The sequence below is a fragment of the Mesoplodon mirus genome, assembly GCF_964341445.2.
Source record: "Mesoplodon mirus genome assembly, chromosome: 9".
Classification (NCBI taxonomy): Eukaryota; Metazoa; Chordata; class Mammalia; order Artiodactyla; family Ziphiidae; genus Mesoplodon; species Mesoplodon mirus.
Window position 1 is genome coordinate 46319859 of NC_138985.1, and position 22397 is coordinate 46342255.

General features: G+C 36.6%; 1 protein-coding gene across 4 annotated transcripts in view; it reads left to right on the top strand.

Moving 5' to 3' along the window:
• CRPPA (CDP-L-ribitol pyrophosphorylase A) overlaps positions 1 to 22397 on the top strand; it is a 299753-nt gene that overhangs the window by 9186 nt on the left and 268170 nt on the right. For all 4 annotated transcript variants that reach the window (XR_014295064.1, XM_082633141.1, XM_082633140.1 and 1 more), the window contains exon 2: positions 2704 to 2980. Coding sequence is in view for 3 of the 4 variants with exons in the window: in XM_082633141.1 (XP_082489267.1) it covers positions 2704 to 2980 (277 nt within the window). In the remaining variant the exon portion in view is untranslated. The remainder of the gene's footprint in view (positions 1 to 2703; positions 2981 to 22397) is intronic.

Genomic DNA, 22397 nt, shown 5'->3' on the forward strand with positions numbered 1-22397 from the left:
AATTATTTATTTTGCCAGTTTTTCTTACTGACTCAGGAGGATTATTACCTGTAACTCAGGAAGATTACCATCTCTTAAATCTCATCCACAAGCACCATCTGATAGACAGGCTACCATCATTGTCTCGCTCGGACTTCAGCAGCAGCTTCCTACCTGGTCTATCCGCATGCTTTCTCTACCCAATCTATTCTCCATCTTGCACCAGAGTAAAGTTTATGCTCTAAAATTAGAAGCTGCAATCACTCCTGTAAACATTTCCATGGAACTAAGTGGCTTAAAGCAACATATATTCTTAAACTTTTCGATGTCAGAAGTCAAAAAATCGGTTTCACTAGGCTAAAATAAAGGTGTTAACAGTGCTGTGCTCCTTTTGGAGGCTCTTGGGACAATCCATTTACTTGACAGATGGCAATCCATTTACTCTCTCAGGTTCTGGAGGTCACCTGCGTTCTGGGACTTACGGTCCTGTGTCATAATGAGTGCTGCATTTGTTACCACATCTTCTCCCTCACTCACTTGCTTTTCTTTCACTGTTAAGGACTCTTGTGATTATATTGGACCCACCCAGATAGCCCAGGATGATCTCCAACTCAAGATCCTTAACTTAATTACATATAGAAAATTCTTTTGATAAGTAGGTTTACATATTCACAGGTTTTGGGAATTAGGTGATGGACATCATTTGGGGGTTATTATTCTGACTACCACAGTTCCCATTATGTCATTGAACAGCATAGAATACTGGGGGAGGTGAGTATTAATTTGAGTGTAAATGTCCTGCATAAAGCTTTTCTCTAGATTCCTATTTTTTAAGATTAAAGACTAGAACCCCTAATATGGCCTTGGAGGACTCCATGGCCTAGCCCAGCCCATCACTTGTCTGGTCCTCCAGCCTCTTCATGGGCTCTTATCTGTGCTTAAAGAACTCTCCTCCATTTCATCCTAGTTTCTCAGAACCTTGCCACGGCCTCTGCTTAAACCATCCCTCTCTCTCTCCCTCCAAATCCTTTTGCCTATTTTCCTGCCTCTTGCCACTTGAAGAGAAAACTCTGCTTCTTTAGGGAGCATTATCTTGGCCTTCTCTGTGCTGGTCAAATATTGTGCTGCATGCAATCCTGGAGCCTGGACCTCTCCTTCACAGCACTTTATTGCAGCTTGAAATTGTTGGTGTTCTTTTTTTACCTGTAAGCTCTATGAAAGCAGTAACTATTTCCATTGTGTACTCAATTCTGATCATTTATTCAGTGCTCAATAAATACTTGTTAGAGGAAAGGACTTAAAATGAAAGGATTGTGTGCCCTGAAGTTTTGGTTGTGTGCATCAGTGTAGTGCTGTTGTAGCCACAGGCAGAATGGGGTTTTGGGTTATAGGAAGGGTTTGTTCAATAGCAGAAGGTAGGAGATGGTTAATTGTTGAGTGAAGCAACCCAGTGTTTTTCATTTATCGCTAGTTAATTTCATTATTCAGTAATTTTCAGACCCTTCTTTCATCTCTTTAAAAGTGAGTACAAGACTTAACTGTCTAGCATGAACATGTAGCATCTCAGAGGCTAAGAATGCCATTAAATTTTAAAGTGAGAGCCTCCCTGGTGGCGCAGTGGTTGAGAGTCCGCCTGCCGATGCAGGGGACGCGGGTTCGTGCCCCGGTCTGGGAGGATCCCACATGCCGCGGAGCGGCTGGGCCCCGTGAGCCATGGCCGCTGGGCCTGCGCATCCGGAGCCTGTGCTCCGCAACGGGAGAGGCCACATCAGTGAGAGGCCCGTGTAACGCAAAAATAAATAAATAAATAAAATAAAATAAAATAAAAATTTTTAAGTGGACTTTAATCAGAGTTGATATCATGGGCCAGAGGCAGTTTTCCTGGCTTGGGCCCGTCAGCTGAGGACCTTTGAGTGTATAATCATGTTAGCCTGTGTTAACACTGGTCTTCAAGAGAATTCTGCTCAACTTTACTGCAGCCACTGCCACTCAGCGCTGTGGACTGTTAGCATTTGTATGTCAGTAGGTCTAAGAAAGTGTTTCAGAACAGAAGAATTGCTTTGTTTTGTATCTGACTCAACAGATGGATTCCTTTAATTTTATATTTCATTAAAATATGAGTTTTCTCTTTTATTTGAGCCTGATTTATACTTATACAAACTTAATTAGCATAATTTCCCTATTTAAGCTAAAACATTTCACCTTGATGTAGGCAAAGTTTAGTTCAGCTATCCAGCTTTGTTGCCAAATCAATGGATTTCTTGAAAGAGACAGAACTTGTGGAATTCAAAAGTGCTTTGGGTTGTTCCTATTTAATGGAGAGAATTATTTGGGGAAAAAAAGCAATTTAAAAGCATAATCTTAAATTTTTTCTCTCGGTCTACTGATGAATATGCTAATTATTTAAATTTAAATTAAGAGATCTGTGATACATATCTATACCTAATCTATACTTTGTAATGTAGGTACTTTCACACTATGTATTGAAAAATACTACTTATATTTAGATTCATGTTTCTATAGTACGAAAAATTCAAATTCTTAATCAACCCCTTTACTAGACATGATTAAAAATGCATAACATTGACTTAGTTAATAGCTTTCCGTTTTTAATGTCCCTATGAAGATGTATTAGTAGTAATTAGTAACTCAGTTTTGTTACTAGCTTAACTTTAGTTGTTTAAGAATCAATTGATACGAAATGTGTGCATACTTTCCTTATAGACTATCTTGGATAAAGGACATTGTTGTGGCAGTAACTGGAGAGAACATGGAAGCAATGAAGTGTATTATTCAGAGGTACCAGCATAAAGGCATCTCTCTGGTTGAATCTGGAGTGACACGCCACAGGTCAATTTTCAATGGACTAAAAGCACTGGCAGAGGATCAGCCCAACTGTAGACTCTCAAAGCCAGAAGTAGTGATTATCCATGATGCTGTGAGACCATTTGTTGAGGAAGATGTCCTCCTTAAAGTTGTCACAGCTGCCAAGGAACATGGGGTAAGTATTGAAATACTTCTGAGAATGGATAAAAGGGGCAAACGCTATAGCACATATTCATTTGCTGGATTTTGATGGAATTATATTCAATATTTAAATGTCAAGTTAATTAAAATGGGAAAGATGACATAAGACGTTATGCTAATTTGTTTTAGGAAGTTTATATTATTATAGATCGTGAGACTGTTCAGGAATTTCTTTTGCTAGGTAGTCATTTATCATAATGTAATATGAGCTATTTGGAGAAGAATGCAATAATGTCATTAGAGTATGGATATGCATGGATGGACCTTAGCTGCATATTTAATTTCATTCCTTTACCTAAAAATGCCTAAGAGGGACTTGCCTGACAGTCCAGTGGTTGGGGCTCTGCGCTTCCAGTGCAGGGGGTGCAGGTTCGATCCCTGGTCGGGGAACTAGGATCCCACATGCCGCGGCATGACAAAAAAAAAAAAAAGCCTAAGAATCTTGTAAGAGTCTAGGAGCTATGTGACTTAAAGCAAAAAAACCCCAAACAGACCTGGCTCATTTCACCCAATTTTTGTTTTAATTTTTTATAAGTGGTTTATTTTTTAGCACAAACAGCCAGGCAAGATTTTCACACCCCTTAAAGTGAATAATCTTAGGATGAAGAATTCTGGGTTCACTTCTCTTTCACCAAAATAAACACAGGATAGCAAAAGATCTATTGTAATCTTTGGAACATATTTGTTTTTTTAAAAATTACTGAGTAAAATCCTGTAAATGACATCATAGATACTAAACTTAAGTTTGCAGTCTAAATTTGAGACTTAGTGAAAATTTATGGCCCAGACTTAGTATAGTGTAATAGAAATAGGCTATAGAGTTGGACGGACTGAGGCCCAATTCTGTTTTTCTAATTATTAGTAGTATAATATGTTCAACTTTCTCAACTTCTTTGAGCTTATTTTCCTTTTAAAAATATAGATGCTGACTTGTAAGGTTGCTTTTAGGATTGGAAATTGTATATATGTTAACTACATAGTAAAGTGCTAAGCATTTAAAGTGGTATTACTGTAAGAATAATTATATCTCAGATAATATTTTCCTTCAAAGATTGTAGACCAATGGAAGGAGTCATCTAAGCCTTCCTAGCCATCTGGGTGGCCAGGAAGTTATGAAATACTCAACTGGGAAAGAGAGCCTGATTTCTATTTAGTTATCTATATGTATTTGGATTTTCATGTTCAGGAAATTGCTCCTAATTTCATCTTTCTACAACATGAATTTCTTTTACATTTAGACCTATGTAAGAATTCCACAGGTAAAATGAAACATTTTTCTTATTTTTAATATAACTTCTAAGTGGTATTTTGATGTAGTGAAAATTATGGCTCAGGAACATTAGTGACCACAAAACTTTCTCACGGCTCCTGTGTTTTTTGTGACCTCTTCCTCTTTTCCAGGCTCCTAGATTGTGGAAGAGACAATTTGGCCAGGTGCAGGGGTGATGAGGAGGAATAAAACAAGAAAGGATTTATAACTTTTAAGAATTTGAGTAAAACTTTACAAGTTTGAAAGTTCTTAGGGAAGACTATATAATTTGGGCAGTTAGAAAGTCTAAGGCATACCACAGTACAAATAAATTATGGCTCTTTGCCTATGTTACCTTTTCGGAAAATAGCACTTAAAACTCATTATGAAAATCAAACATTCGGGTTTTTTGAGTATTCAGAGAATTTCTAAGATTGTTTATAAAGTGATTCTTTTGGTAGTATGTCTGAAAGGCAAAAGATTAATTTGCACCAATTAATATGCTGAGACTATCATTTAACAGGTGACTAATAAAACATAAACATGTATAGCAGTTCGGTGGTTTTTTGTTAGTTGCAGATTTGTCAGAATTGCTTTTAGACTCTAATTTTCTTAAGTTGTTAATCAGAATATAATTTGTAAGATTCAGTCTCATTATGCCTTCTAAATAAAAATTATGTTTTAATTAAATCTGAAACTTTCCAAATACATTGAAAAGCTGGTTTAAAGCAAAATCTTTACAACTAATTTAAGAAAACTTCAGAAATTTGGGGTCTAAGAAATACTGCCTTGTTTTTGATGGTGTTAAGGGATAATTTTCATAAGTATAAAATCATTATTTCATGCAGTTATAAGGAGCATGTTAAGGAGTTTATTGCCCTCATTAATGAGGGAACCAGACAAATGTTACAATTGAGAGGAGAACAAATTTATATGGAATAAAGGAATGTTGAAATTAATTCACAAATAGACAAAACTTTTTTTCCCCACGGGTCGAGGGGTGCCAGTTGAACCTTCACTGGGCAGAATCTATTGGCAAGTTTACAGGCAAGAATGATTTTCCATTTACTATCAGTTATCTATAATTTTTGAGAGTTGTAAAAGAGCTCAAGGGCAATGAAAAGCTGGTTTCTGCTAATCAGGAAGGGTTTGCTCTAAACACTACAGGTTTCAATTGGGGACACTTATTTTGCTTATTCTCATTTCCTTAGAATGTTGAGGATAGTGACCCAGTAGCCTCAGGAAATTTAGGCACTACTTTCTGCCACCTCTCCTACCCTGTTCTAAATTTTAATCCTAAAAACAAAAACACAACTAATTGAGATGTACCACTAGTAGTTGAAGTTCTTGAATTGGTGGGACGCATTGGCATCGTTTTAACCTCAGGTCAAATCGCAGAAAGCTGGTCTGAATTAAATTCTATAAAGAAAATAGTGAAGATTTTTGCTTAGAGCTACCAGACAATTGTTTGCCTGGGAGTCCTTTGAACTCATTCTCCTTTGTTATTTTAAAGTGTGTTTTATAGACTCTCAACTGATTGTCCTGTTTTCTTACCTCTTTTCAAACCCTACCCAAAAAGGTCCCTTTCAGATAAATCATTTTCTGAATAAATGAGACACTGTGACAGCCCCCTGGTGGGTATGCAGGCTTAAGATAATGGTGATATTTTAACTTACATTACATTTTGGTTAAAAATCCAAATTAATGATGATGTACTACTTCAAGACACTAAGATGCCCCAGAATTAAGGCTGACATTAGGTTGTCTGCATATAGGGGCTCAAAATGTTGCTAGAACCCCAGTTCTTTTCTCTTCTCTGTGTATGCTCCATTCTTGGGTTCCACAGAGGCAAGATGACTTCAGTAGGGCAGCTTTTATCATTTCTTTTACTTTTGCTTTTCATTTATTTTCTTTTACTTTTATTTCTTATTTCTTTTACTTTTGGTAGGGTTGGTCAGAGTATGAAATTCTAAGTGTACAGTTATTTTTTCCCCAGTACCTTGAAAATATATTATGCCATTGTCTCCTGACTTTAATATACCTTTGAGAAGTCTACTAACCAGTCTAATTGTATCCCTTGAAAGTAATCTGCCTTTTCTGTCTGGTTGCATGTAAGAATTTTTCAGGTTTTGTGCAGTGTCTCTGGTATTTCAATATATGAATCTTTTTTCCCTTGCTTTGGATTTTTTGTCCTTTATGAATTTTATGGTTTTTTAAAATCAATTCTGAAAAATCCTAAGGGATTATCTTATTGAATATTGACCTTGTCCCATTTCCCAACTGATAGCTTTTTTTCTTCTTTATCTGTATGCATCTATATATGATAAACCTTACCCTGTCCTCATGTCTCAACTTTAATATTTTCTACTTGTTCTCGTGGACTGCCTCATGGGTAATTTCAGTTTTCTATTTCATTCTTTAGTTTTAATCTTTTGCTTAAGGAGTTTTACAATTGTAATAATTATCAATTTCTAGGAGTTCTGATTGGTCTTTTTCTATTTTGCTTTTCTGTTTTGTCTTTCAATATTTAAACATTTTATACATTGTAGCTAATAGCAATTCTTGGTAGTTTAATTCTCCAGCTCTTCAATTCTGTTCACTTTTGCTCATGATGATTGGTGTCCTCCTTTGCAATTTGGATTGTAAGCCCATGTTTGGCAGGACTCGATCAGCAGGAATCCTCTGGGCATGGGATGAAGGTATGTTTCTGAAACATGAATTTGTGTTCCCTCTGCCAGGGATCCCAAGGGCTTTTCCAACCTGCAGCAACTTTTGTCAATTCTTGGGTTGAAGTTTTGTAGATCCTATGGTGGTGTTAAAACAAATTGCTAACACACGTATAAAGTATAGATGATCATTACCACTTCTCAGAGAAGACTACTCCCACCCCCAGCTCACCCTCCTGCCCACCCCGGCCCAAATCCCAAGCCAGGACAGACAATTTTACTTTGTCTTTCCTCACTGAGGGCACTTTTTTCTAGTCTACTCTTTAAATGAGTATATAGCTTCTCATGGATCTTTGAGGGCTACAGTTCTAACCAACCAAGTAGCACAGGCTCAAGATCTAATTCCTCATTCCTTCTCATTTGTTAAAACTAAAGCCTCTTGTTAACCCAAAGGTCTCTGCCATCTTACTTCCTTGGTTTCTGGCTATCATGTTAGTTCTAGGGAGTTTTCTTGAGAGTCATACTTTTGAAGTTCTTTTTTAAAAAGGTACTTTTAAAAGTTACTTTTAAAAGCTGTTTATGAATTTTTCTGCATTTAAAAAAAGTGTAATAGGCTTTTCCAAGGTATGTGGTCTGCCATATTGCAAAATAGGAGTCCTTTACAAGTATGAAGTACTTGTATATTTCTGCATAATTATAAGTCAAGAGATGAGGTTATAAGGGCATTGTTATAAGGGATATGTTGGAGCACTGAACAATAAAGATGTAAGGAGAATCCTTTTTAGAAGGATTAATAAGCTATTGCATATACTCTAAGAACTGCCGGTAAAACCTCACTTTCAGTTCATGCTATCAGTAGAGCAACCTCCTAAAGACTTGCTCCTGAGGGGAAGATGTTTAGTTTAGTTAACTTGCATATGTTTCTTTCCTGAGCTCTCTGTTTTTGCATCTCTAATGAAGTTTTATCATCTTCTCCCTAATCAACTTCTTACAGTAACAGGTTATATTTATTGCTTCTGCTTCTTCATCTCCAATTTATTGCTCAATGCATTGCAATCAATCTGGCCTCTTTCCCTTCTGACTATTCTGCCTAAAAATCACCTGTAACTTTCCAATTCCCAATTAAATACATTTTTAGTCTTTTGTATAACAAAGAGTTTGACTGGCTTTTGTCCCTGGTTCCTTGCAGGGAGAATAAATCCTTGAAATTTGTCAAGGGTCTTCATTTTTCATGAGCCCATTGGATCTCATTTGAGCTTATGCTAATAAGATGAGATGACTCAGGATAGGGGCTGGTTACCAGCAAGACCAATGGAGCTTTGAACCAGCTGGATTTTTGGGGTGAGAGGAATGGTGCTGGAGACTGAACTCAGTCACATGCTCAATGGTTTAATTAATCATGCTTACGACACTGAAGCACAGTGGGGAGCTACTTGGTTGGTGAACAATGAGGTGCTGAAAACATGCTGCTCCCTGATTGCTTGGGGGGAGAGCACCATAGAAGCTCTGTGTTCTGGTCTCCCCCCAGATCTCACCGCATGTGTCTCTTCATTTATTTATCTAGTCTGATTTGTATCCTTTGTCATAAATAGGTAATGTAAGTAATCATAATCATATAATCATAATGTGATAAGCATTTTTCCTGAGCTCTGAGTCATTCTAGTGAATTACTGAACTTGAATAGAGGTTGTGGGAACCTCCTGAATTTGGAGTCAGTTGGTCAGAAGTGTTGGTGGCCTGGGGAACCCCACTTCTCTCTGGTGTCTGAAGTAACGGCAATCTGGTTATGAACCATGGGTTTATGCTAACTCTAGGTGGCTGACATCAGAATTGAGTTTTAGAGTACACCAGTGTGTATAGAGTGCCTTAAATTTGACAGTGTTAACTAGCTCTTCCTTGGAACTCTTGCCTCTACCTTGGCTTCTGTGACTTTATTCATTCCTCTTACTTTTTTGACCACTCACTTTTCAGATACTTCTTCCCATCCTTTAAATAAGGTTCCTTTAACTATTATTATCACCAAACAAAGTATTTCTGAGCAATCTAAATCATGCCCACAATACTTAATATTGTTTAAATCTACATACCATAAAACGCACTTCTGGGGAATGTGCAATCTGAGTGTTTACACCTGTAAAGATTCTTGTAATCACCACCACAGGTAGGACACAGAACTGTTCTAACACTCTGAAGAATTTCCTCCTGTTGCCCTTAGTATTCAGACCCTCGTTCCTCTAACCCCTGTCAACCACTGATGTGTTCTCCATTCCTGTTTTTTTGTCTTTTCCAGAATCCATAAATTGAATCATACAACATGTAACTTTTTGAGACTATTATTTCACTGGGCGCAACACATTTGTATGCACCTATTTTAACTCCCACTGACACACTGTCCCAAATCTCTCTCATTCTCAGGCTTCTCACTTCTGAATTCCAGACCTGCTGTGTTCAACTTCCAGCTAGATAGAACCACTTAAATTTGCCTTTTTCAGTGTCTCTGGAATCATGTGCAGATCGGAATTCATTAATCCTCCCTGATATCTTTCCTTGAATTTCATCCATAGGTAAGAGGGAACCACTGATTTTTGAGGAGGGAATAATAAGACTTGAATTCTACAAAGATGACTGTCTGCCTTGTTTGGTAGGTTGACTAAAGGAAGAGTTTGAGGGAAGTGAAATTAGTTTGGGATCTACAGTAATGATGCAGCTGAGTGATGATGAACCCTATTTAAGCCAAATGAAATGGAGAGGGAAGTAGATAGTACTAAAATGTTCAGGGCACTGGACTGCCTGGACTTGAGTAATGGTGTGGTATGTGAGCCATAGGAAATAAGGGACATGTATTTTGTGTGCTTTTAACTTTTCTTTTCCCTGAGGTAGTCCTCATCTCTTCTCTTTAAATCCCTGTGTTCCTGCCCTCCCCACCCTTGCCTCCAAGTTTCTGTGAAATTAGGGTTTAGGCACTGATTTTTTGCTTGCCACATCTTTGCAGACCTATTTATGGAAATGGCATTTGCCTAAGGGTTATGACTGCCTGGGACCTTTTCCGCACTGGTTCATGATTTATCTTATCTTTTCACATAAAAGAAGGTCTCCTATACTTCCTGTATTGGATTTTTGCAATGTGTAAAACAGGAACTTTTTGTATCTGAAAGCAGGCTCCAGGCCTTTGTTTCTTCCTATATTTGAGTATCAGCTTGGCACAAGTTTTCTCAACGTTGGCATGATAGACCTTTTGAGTAAGATAATTCTTTTTTCTTGGGGGGGCGCTATCCCATGTGCTATAGCATAGTTAGCAGCCTTAGTTTTTGTTGGAAAATTGTTAATCTGAAGAGGAACAGTGGAATTTATATAATGAGAAATTTTGACATGGGGTGTGTGTGGGATCTCTTAGGACCGTGCAACATGACTATTTAGCAATGATGAACAGCGCTTTAGAAATTCTGCTGAAGTTAATGTGTGTGTATGCATCAAGAATATACTTTAACTACCCAGTTTTATAACTTTATGCAATGTATTCTGGACTTTTTTAATTTTTAAGTTTAAAATTTTTATTTCATATTGGAATGTAGTTGATTTACAATGTTGTGTTAATTTCAGGTGTATAGCAAAGTGATTCAGTTATACATATACATATATCTATTTTTCAGATTCTTTTCCCATATAGGTTATTACAGAGTAGTGAGTAGAGTTCCCTGTGCTATACAGTAGGTCCTTGTTGATTATGTATTTCCTATACAATAGTGTGTATATGTTAATCCCAACCTCATAATTTATCCCTCCTCCCTGCCGACTTTTCCCCTTTGGTAACCATAAGTTTGTTTTCTGTTTCAGTTTTGTAAATAAGCTCATTTGTATCATTTTTTTAGATTCCACGTATAAGTGATATCATATATTTGTCTTTCTCTGTCTGACTTCACTTAGTATGATAATCTCTAGGTCCATCCATGTTGCTGCAAATGGCATTATTTCATTCTTTTGTATGGCTGAGTAATATTCCATTGTATATATGTACCACATCTTCTTTATCCATTCATCTGTTGATGGACATTTAAGTTGCTTCCATGTCTTTGCTATTGTAAATAGTGCTGCAAAGAACATTGGGGTGTGTGTATCTTTTCGAATTATGGTTTTCTCCGGATATATGCCCAAGAGTGGGATTGCTGGATCATATGGTAGCTCTGTTTTTGTTTTTTAAGGAACTTCTACACTGTTTTCCATAGTGGTACAACCATAGGTGTGTGTTTATTTCTGGGCTTTCTATCCTGTTCCATTGATCTATTATTTCTGTTTTTGTGCCAGTACCATACTGTTGTGATTATTGTAGCTTTATAGTTTAGTCTGAAGTAGCTAATTCCTCCAGCTCTGTCCTTCTTTCTCATGATTGCTTTGGCTATTCAGAGTCTTTTGTGTTTCCATACAAATTTTAAGATTTTTTTGTTCTAGATCTGCAAAAAATCCCATTGGTAATTTGATAGGGATTGCAGTGAATCTGTAGATTGCTTTGAGTAGCATAGTAATTTTGACAACATTGATTCTTCTAATCCAAGAACACGGCATATCTTTCCATCTCTTTGTGACATCTTTGATTTCTTTCATCAGTATCTTACAGTTTTCAGAGTGAGCTCATCAATGAATTCAGTAAAGTTGCAGGATACAAAATTAATACACAGAGATCTATTGCATTTCTATACACTAACAATGAAAGATCAGAAAGAGAAATTAAGGAAACAATTCCATTTACCATTGCATCAAAAAGAATAAAATACCTAGGAGTGGATTGTTTTAAAATAGAGATGAAAAAATCACTTAACAGATATTTGACTCTGTATTTGGAAATTTGACATAAAGTAGAATTGACCATGGCTAGTAATCGCTTGATCTCTGGGTGGTTGTGGTCATGATGATCCACACTGAAGGTCAGAGTTCAGTCCTGGGTGGGGGTCAGGTAATAAGCTCTCCTGGGCCAAGTGGATCCTTTGTTATCTACTCAAGAGAAAGTTTGGTATTGACTTAAGTCCTATGTCTAAAGAATGAGTGAGGTCTGGAAGAAAACAGTGAGTTCTGATTATTTCTTGGGAAATGCTGACAAAGGTTTAAATTAAGTCCAGGGCAGGTGGTGAACTACTTATTCCCTGACTGCCATGGTCTGAGGTGAAACTTGATCTGTTTCTGATGCTAGAGAAGCTGCTTTGTGAAAGGCTTTTGTTTTGCTTAATTACCTGAAACTATCTGCCCTTGCAAATCTGTTCAATTAATTACTTTAAAATGAAGTTTGAAAGGGTAGATTAAGGAAAGATGAGTATACCTAGGAATTAAAGTTTAGTACATATCCAAGTTTATCTCTGATCATATTAGGTTTCAGATAAATGGTATTACTCTAATTGTCCAGAATTAAAGTTTAGTGTACAGTGGGGGCTCCTCATGCCTTTGTGCTGCATATTCAGGTTTAGGGATACTTTGTAGTGATAGCACAGTTTGGACAGGCTTTTCTAAAGCCTACATTTCTATACTGAATAAACTATAGATTCTTTCCTCATAAAAGGAGATGGGAAATATTCTACTATAAAAATGTGAAATAGTCAAAATCTCATAATTGGCAATGATTAGCTTTGAAGACGTTATTCTGTAAACATTTATTAAGTAGTCTCTGAATAAAGATAACTCAGCTAACTGAAATTGTAATTACCTAGTCAGAGGATTTCTGTTGTAGTGTCATAATTAGCTTGAATGCAGATGCCTGAGGAGGGATGCATGTTAGTACCTGCTGTGTTGATGGATGATAAGCATTGTTCAATTTTGCTTTTAAAAGTAAACAGTAGAGGTGGGGTTCTTTATTCGTATTGTATGATTTGTATCTATGATGTTTTCCATGCATTGATATATGGAAATATTTGATAGATTACCCTGAGAGGCACCTAATCACTGGTGCTGAGCTGTTAAGCTTCCATTCAGAGCTCATTATGCTAATTCCCATGGAAACAGTGTGTTTGGTAACTTGGGAATTACATTTTATAAAACAAACGTCTCAGATAGCTGTATTTTAGAGGCAACTCACTTTGTCCATACTTGGACAGCAGAGGTATTTTCACTTGTGACTCTTTTCTTTGGCTTTTTGTGTAGTGAGACTTAGGAAGCTGGTAGCCACTTTGTGCTTTCAATTGTCTTTATGTTGTGTTACTTTCCAACTGATGTTTTAGCTTCCATAGGAAAGAACCTAGTAATTTCTGCAATATACTAATCCTATAATGACATCTCAAAAATGAATGATCTCTGCTCTTGAAGTTAGTTTTCAGTAATCAAAATGAGGGTCCATAAATACACATCTTAGAAATTCTCTTTTTAAAAATACCCAAAACAGTCAGAGAACTTCGGACACTTGCAGATCTACCACATGGTATAATAAATAGGACATTACTGGTCGCTGTGAAACTCTGTCCCTGCCTTGATCTTGTTTACTCCTCCCAGGTGGATAAACATTATTTTGAACTTTGTTTTCTTGCCCTTGTCTTCAGTTTTGTAGCGTGTATCCCTAAAGAACATACTCGTTAGATTTTATTTTTTTGTTGAGGTATAATTCACATGTTCGTATGATTTTTAACTGTTTTGTATATATATTTTTTGTCCAGTGTATTGGGGGAAATGTATTCACATTAATCTGTGCATCTATAATGCCTTCATGATCACTACTTCATATGTCACAATTTGTCTGTTTACAGTTAGTGGACATTTGTTTTTAGTTTATGCTAATATGAACATTGCTAGCATGAACAGTGCTACTCATATCTGGTGCACATGTGCAGGGATTTCTCTAGTCAAGATGTGTCCATGTTACCAGCCTTACCAGATGATGCTGAATTGTTTTCTAGATTTGTATCAATTTACAGTCACCAATAGTGTATTAACAACAGTTTGTTGCCCCACATTCTCACCATCAGTTGACACTGTTAGACTTATTTTTTTCTAATCCAGATAGTGGAAAGTGCTTTCTCTTTGTGGTTTAAATTGGCACGTTATAAGTAGGTTGGGTATTCTTCATATATTTATGGGCTTTATGTGTTCTCATTGAATTGCACATGTAAATCTTTTGCCCCTGTTTCTAGTTCTCAAATAACCACTGGTTTGTTGGGGTTATTCTGGAAATGAATACTTTGCAAAGTATATGCTTTGTAACTATTATTTCCCTTTTAAAAACTTCTTTTTAAAATACTGTTTTGTGATGAGCAAGCATTTTTATTTCAATATAGCCAAAATTACTAATGTCTTTATGGCTCTTGATTTGTGTGGGATCTGAGAGAGTGAATATGGGTGCCTTGGGTTCAGATTGTGGCAGTAGAAACAATGAAAAGTGGGCAGCTTTGGGATATTTTGAAGCTGATGTTTTGCTGATGGTTTGGATAGGAAATATGAGAGGAGGAGAAGTCAGTGACCTTCAGTGTTTTTGGTAAGAACGACTAAAAGAATAGAGTAGACGTTTATGTAGATGGGAACATCTGTAGAGGAGCCAGTTAGGGGTGTGTGGTATAGGTGAAACCAGAACTTGGATATTTATAGTCTGGTTGTGTGTTTTGACCTGAATGGAGATGTTTAATAGGTATTCGGATGTACAACTCCAGATTTAAGGAGAAATATCTGGGCTGGATTTATAGATTTGCAAAGCCTCGTATAAGATAGTATTTGAAACTATGGGACTTGAAGAGGTCACCTATGGAATGAATGTAGCTAGGGAAGTCTGAGGTCCGAGTTCTGGAAATGCTTTCCATTTAGAAGGAGGATATAAGGATCTAGGATTTAAAGTGTGAGAAGATGAGAGAGTTTGCTTGGTGATAATGGTTTCTGAAAACCAAGTGAACAAATGTCCTCAGGAAGATAAAGAGCTATCCATTGGATTTAGCAATGTGAGGGTCATTGTGAGCTTGAAAAATTTATTTTGTGGAGTTGTGGAGATAAAATCCTAATAAAAGTAGACTACAGAGCACACGGGAGGAGAGAAAAATTACAGATAAGGAATAGTATAGTAGGGACAATTGTTTGAAAGAGTCTTATTTTAAACTGGTACTAACTGGCAGATGTATGATCAATGGAAGACTGACTTAATGATGGGAGATGTCACAAAATGCATGTACTCTAATGGAGACAATTCAGTAAAAGAATACAAAATTGAGGCAGGACAGAAGACTATTGCTATAGAGACCTACCTGAGAAGCACTGGATGCCAGTAACTTTGTGGAGATGTTGGATCTTAGAAAAGAGGTAGGAAATTTTTTGTAGTTCTTAGAAAGTTTTGCACTTACTGTGTATATTTAAATATATTGCACTTTTGTTAAATATATTCCTAAGGATTCTTTTTGAAGTTACTATAAATGAATTACTTTTGGATTGTTCCTTGCAAATATATAGAAATAGTTAACTTTTATATATTAATCTTGTCCTCTGCATTCTTGCTAAACTAGTTTATTAGTTCTAATAGTATTTTTAGTGGATTCATTAGAATTATCTATGTATAAGATTGTGTCATCTGCAAGTGAAGATAGTTTACTTTTCTTGGATGCCTTTATTAGATGTTCCTGCATAACTGCCCTGACAAGAACTTCCAGTGCTTTTATTAAAAGTGGCAACAGTGGACATCCTTGTTCCTGATGTTGAAGGGAAAACATTAAGTCATCACACCATTAAGTATGATGTCAGCTGTGGATTTTTTTGTAGATGCCCTTGATCAGATTGAGCAAGTTCTCTTCTGTTAGTTTGTTGCATGCTTTTTTCATGAAGTGTTGGATATTGTCAGATACTTTTTCTGAGTCTATTGAGATGTTCGTGTGTTTCTGTTACTTATTCTATTAATATGGTGTATTACCTTGATTTTTTTTTGGTATGTTAAATTAATTTTGCTTTCTTGGGATAAATCCCACTTGGTCATGGTGCATAATACTACTTACATGTTGCCAAATTTGGTTTGTTATCTTGAAGATTTTTGTGTTTATATCTTTCAGGAGTATTGATCTGTAGTTTGGTTTTTTTTGTAATGTCTCTGGTTTTGGTAATATTGGTCTTAAAGAGTGAGTTGGGAAGTGTTCCCTCCTATTTTTTTTTGAAATAGTGTGAGGAACTGGTATTGAAAAAAATACTTTCATTATAATTAACGAGTGAAGCCATCTGGGCCTGGGCTTTTCTTCGTGGGAAATTAAAAAATGCCTCATTTTCTTAAAGGTCTATTCAGATTTTCTATCTTTGAATTAGTTTTGGTTGTGTCTTTCTAGGAAAATGCAATTTTATCTGTTACCTAATTTGTTAAAATACGCTTGCAGTTTTCTTACTCCTTATTTCTATAAGGTTAGTGGAAATGTCACCACTTTCATTCCTGATATTACTTATTTGAGTCTTATAAACCTTTAGCTAAACTAGAAAAAAAAACTGTTTAATTTTTTTCAAAGAACCAACTTTTGGTTTTGGTTTTTCTCTATTCTATTTTCTGCTCTTATGTTTATTATTATAAACATTTTTTTATTATTATAAACATTTTTTCAGTATCTTGAGGTGGAAGGTTAGGGTTTTGATTTTGAAAATGTCCTTTTATATATACACAATTACAGCTATAAATCTCTTAGGACTGCTTTAGCTGCTTTCTCAAGTTACTTTACATTGTGTATGTTACTGATCTCAAAGTATCTTTTCCATAGTGATTTCTTCTTGGATTCATTTAGTAGTGTGTTGTTCAATTGCTGTATTTTTTTTGTTTTGTTTTTTGCTATTTTAAGTTTATTTTTGGCTGCGTTTTGGGTCTTCATTGCTGTGCATGGGCTCTCTCTAGTTGCGGCAAACGGGGACTACTCAGCTGCGGTGTGCGGGCTTCTCATTGCGGTGGCCTCTCTTATTGTGGAGCACAGGCTCTAGGCATGCAGGCTTCAGTAGTTGTGGCCTGTGGGCTCAGTAGTTGTGGCCTGTGGGCTCAGTAGTTGTGGCTCGCAGGCTGTAGAGCGCAGGCTCAGTAGTTGTGGTGCACGGGCTTAGTTGACCCGAGGCATGTGGGATCCTCCCGGACAAGGGCTGGAAACCATGTCCCTTGCATTGGCAGGTGGTTTCTTAACCACTGCACCACCAGGGAAGCCCAACTGCTATGTTCTTAATTCTCACATTTCTTTTTGTTTCTCTAAAACATTTTTTGAGGTATAATTGACATACAACATACTGGATTCAAGGCAGGTGTACAACATGTTTCAACATTTGTATATATTGAGAAATAACCACAATAAGTCTGTATCTGTCACCATAAATTGTTACAGAATTTCTTCTGAAGAGACTTAAGATCTAGTCTCTCAGCAACTTTCAAATATGCAATATAGTATTAACTATATTATATCCCCATGATGTATTTCATAACTGGAAGTTTGTACCTTTTAACTTCCTTCACACATTTTACCCACGTCCCCCATCAAGCTGTTCTCTGTATCTATGAGCAATTTCTGTCCTTTGTTTTGTTTAAGTTCCACGTAAGTGGGATCATACAGTATTTGTCTTTCTGATTAATTTCACTTAGCATAATGACCTTGAGGTCTTCACGTGTCCTGAAGATGGCCATTTAGGTTTCCATGTCTTGGCTATTGTAAATAATGCTGCAGTGAATATGGGGGTGGGGATCTTTGAGTTCGTGTTTTTGTTTGCTTCAGATAAATAACCAGAAGTAGAATCTCTGCATCATTTTGTAGCTCTATCTTTAACTTTCTGAGGAACCTCCATACTGTTATCCATAGTGGCTGCACCACGCAGCCACTGTTTTCTAATTTCACTCTTAAGATCAGAGAACGTACTTAGTATGACTTTAATTCTTTAAAATTTATTGTGTCTTGTTTTATGGCCAAACATATGGTCTGATCTGGAGAACTCTCCATGTGTACTTGAGGAGAACATAGACTTTTGTTGGTGGAGTATTCAATAGATATGTTAGATATAGTTGTTTTATAGTGCTTTTCAAGTCTTATTTCCATGGTCATCTTCTGCCTAGTTGTTCTACTCATTATTGAAAGTGGGGTGTTGATATCTCCAACTGCTGGATTATTTATTTCTCCTTTAAATCTTAGCAATTTTTGCTTCATGTACTTGGGGATCTGTTAGATAAATTTTTATATCTTGTTGAATTGACCTTTTTTAAATTATAAGATGGCTTTATCTTTAACATTTTTGGATTTTTTCTGGTATAGCTACTCCAGCTTTCTTACAGGTTGCTGTTAGCTTGATATGTATCCTTTTTCATCCTTCTGTATTCAGTATATTTGGATCTTTGAGTCTCAAATGTGTGTCTCCTGTAGACAGCATACAGTTGGGTGTTTAATCCAATTTGACAATGTGAGTTTGGATTGTTTAATCCACTGAAACTTAATGTTATCGATATACATTGGCCACTTTATTTTCTGTTTCATGTGTGTCTCTTTTCTCATTACTGCTTACTTTCATATCAAATGAATATTTTCTGTGGAACATGAATTTGTTTATTTTCTCACTTTAACTTTTTATTTTCTTGGTGGCTACTCTAGGGCTTACAGTATACGTCTTAACATAATTCAGGTATATGCTAACTAAACTCTAGGGAGGTACAGAAATGTTACTCTTAAATGGGTCTGTTCCCTTTTCTGCCTTTCTGTGCTATTAGTGTTAGGTGCACGTATGTTAGAAGCCCAGTAATCCATTGTTGTTATCACTTCATCTTATTTTACACCAGTTATAGAAGTTGAGAAGAAAGGTGAGCTGTATTTATATGGAAAGTCATATTAACTGTTTTGTTTTCCATTTTCGGCTTTCATTTGTTACTGTAGATTCAAGTTATCATCTGTGAGTTTCTTCCTGTGATACACCTTTACTCATCTTTTCCTTGTCACAATATGCTGTTTTTGTCAAATATATATTTCAATATTATAGGTTGATCAGTTAACTTATATATTTATTTTATACATTCCTTTTTAAACCTCTTAACATAAGAGAGGAGAAAAAGGCATTTATAACTTTTTAATTCTTTTTAAATGATTCATGTTCTTTTTTCATGTGGATTTGAATTATTGTCTAGGGTTGCTTTCTTTGAGCTTCAAGATTTTCAGCGTTCATGGGGTGAATCAGCTAGCCACAAATTCTGCTTGTTTGCTCAGAATCTTTATTTTGATCTGATCTTTGTAAATGCTCATTTTGCTGGACTTAACCTTTAACAAGTTTTTATTTTGAGCAGTTACCATATCACCCACTTGCCTTCTGGCTTCCATTGTTTCTGATTAGAATCAGTTGTTAATCTTATTGGTGTTCCCTTGTTAATGATAAAACATTTTTCCTTGGCTGCTTTCAAGTTTTTTTTCCTGTGATTTTAGCTTTCGCCTTTTTAATATGATGTGTCTGGATATGAATTTCTTTGTGTGTGTTCTGCTTTGAGTATACTGAGCTCCTTGAGTGTGCAGATTGCTTTTCTTGGGAAATTTTCAGTCATAATTTTTTGAATATTTTTTCTGCTCCTTTCTTGCCTTCATTTTCCTTCTGGTACTCCTATTACAAAAATGTCTGTAATGATGTCCTACGTTTCTCTGTGAATCTGTTCATTTTTCTTTGTGTAATCTATTGATCTGACTTTAAGTTCAGTTATTCTTCTGTTCAAATCTATTGTAGAACCCCTCTAGTGAATTTTTCATTTTAGCTATTTTGCAATTCTAAAATTGCTACTCATTTTTTAAAAATATGTATTCCTAATATTGATAATACTAATGGTCATCATACTTTATTTCTTTATGCATGATATCCTTTTGTTCTTTGAACATGTTTATAATACCTGATTTGAAGTCTTACCTGTTAAGTGTGACACTTGGGCCCTCTCACAGGCAGTTTCTGTTGCCTGCTTTTTTTTTTTCTTTGTATAGATCACACCTTCCTGTTTGGATGCATGTCTTTCCATTTTTTGGTTGTTGTTGAAAAATGCATGTTTTGGATAATGTATTTTGTCAGTTCCAAGTACCTCCCCAAGGCTTATTATTTTCTTGGCTACTGAAATAGAACAGCAAAGTCACAGTCTTATTCCTGTACAGGGCAAAACCTCTGAAACCACTTCAGAGGGTGCAGTTCTAGACAAGTGTTCAGTCACCACAGAATGACAGTTGTTTTCGCAGGGTTCGCTTCATCTGTATTTCCCTGATTTCTGTTATACTGTCTGCCTTTGACACCCAACTGATAAGCTCCATTCATTGCCTGCTGACTGCTCTTTTTTCGGAACAATGCCAAATAAAGTACCCTACAGTTTGATCCAAGTAAATTCTGGTCCCTTAGCCAGGGGTAGTTTGTAAAGCCGGTATTGGAGGTTTGCTCTGATTCTGGGGGTGGGTGGATGGGTGATTCTTGTTAGCTGTCTCTTGTTCTGGTTGTCTCTGTTAAACTAGCTTCCCTATGGTTCAGTTTTTTGCTCTCATGAAGCTCTCACCTTCCTCTTAATGGCTTACCATGATCTCTGTTTCTTTTGAGAGTGTGCTTACCCTTAAACTTACACTTCCAGTTAAGCAAGTTCCCTTGGGGAGAGCTTAGTAGCTGTCTCTTTTTAGAGCCTGTCTTTCTCCCTGTGGAAATCACCATGCCACTGCTTTGGAGCTATAGGTGGGCATGTTGTTTGAGTGATACCACTACTTCGTGAGCAGGGTGCTGCCTGGAGGCATTAGACTCATCTTCTTTTTGCCTCTCCTGGCACAGAACCTCTGCCCTGTGTGTGACTGGGCCAAGCGTGATCAGGGCCCCAGTATTCTCTACCTACCATGCCTGGGGCGGGTCTTCCACTCTATTGGGTGGAGGCTATGTGGGTGAAGGGAGTCTACAACCTCTTGGTCATACTTGCTGGTAACTGAGCCTTTGTGACATGGAATTGAGTGGGATGGGAAATGCTGGCGCTCTGCCCCTCCCACTGGGAGCTGGTGGGAGAGGGAACCCTTTCTTTTTGGCCATAACTACTCTGAGTGGAACTTAAGTCACATTGAGCTGGATGTTGTGGAATGAAGGAAAAAAAACAGATGACGGTTCCAGTACCACAGACTCTGTTCTTTCCAAGGTTTAAGAGACATTCTTAAATGTTAATTTATTGAATGCCCTTAGGACAATTTTCAACGCCTTTAAATGGTTGTTTTTTAAAAATGCTTTTCTCTAGGTGCAGAGAGTCTGCACAGCTCTTTATGGAGACATTTTGTATGTCTCATGTTCTTTTAAATTTTTATGTCATTGTCTGGCATGGAATTAACTGTAAGTAGTTAATTAACTATAAGTAATAGAACTATATTTTTTTCCATAAAAAGCACTATGACGTGTGTGCATGTGTGTTCCTTTCCTGTCTTCTAACCTCTGCTGATAGGTGCTAGGCTTGACAAGTCGGGCTTGCTCTTTTTTTTTTTAATTGGAGTATAGTTGATTTACAATGTTGTGTTAGTTTCAGGTGTACAGCAAAGTGAATCAGTTATACATATACATATATCTGCTCTTTTTTAGATTCTTTTCCCATATCGGCCATTACAGAGTATTGAGTATTGAGTAGAGTTCCCTGTGCTCTACAGTATGTCCTTACTAGTTATCTATTTTATATACAGTAATGTGTATATGTTAATCCCAACCTCCCAATTTATCCCTCCCCTGCTTACCCCCTGGTAACCATAGGTTTGTTTTCTACATCTGTAACTCTATTTCTGTTTTGTAGATAAGTTCACTTGTACCCTTATTTTTAGATTCCACATATAAGTGATACCGTCTGATATTTGTCTTTCTCTGTCTGACTTAACTTCACTCAGTATGACAATCTCTGGGTTCATTCATGTTGCTGCAAATGGCATTATTTCATTCTTTGTTATGGCTGAGTAATATTCCATTGTATATATGTGCCACATCTTCTTTATCCATTCCTCTGTTGATGGACATTTAGGTTGCTTCCATGTCCTGGCTATTGTAAATAGTGCTACAATAAACATTGGGGTGCATGTATCTTTTTGAATTATCGTTTTCTCTGGATATATGCCCAGGAGTGGGATTGCTGGATCACCTAATCAATGACAAAGGAAGCAAGGATATACAATGGAGAAAATACAGTCTCTTCAATAAGTGGTGCTGGGAAAACTGGACAGCTACATGTAAAAGAATGAAATGTGAACACTCTGTAACACCATACACAAAAATAAATTCAAAATGGATTAAAGACCTAAATGTAAGGCCAGCAACTGTAAAAACTCTTTGAGGAAAACATAGGCAGAACACTCTATGACCTAAATCACAGCAAGATCCTTTTTGGCCCACCTCCTAGAGAAATGGAAATAAAAACAAAAACAAATGGGACCTAATGAAATTTAGAAGCTTTTGCACAGCAAAGGAAACCATAAACAAGACGAAAAGACAACCCTCAAAATGGGAGAAAATATTTGCAAATGAAGCAACTGACAAAGGATTAATCTCCAAAATATACAACTCGTGCAGCTCAGTATCAAAAAAAC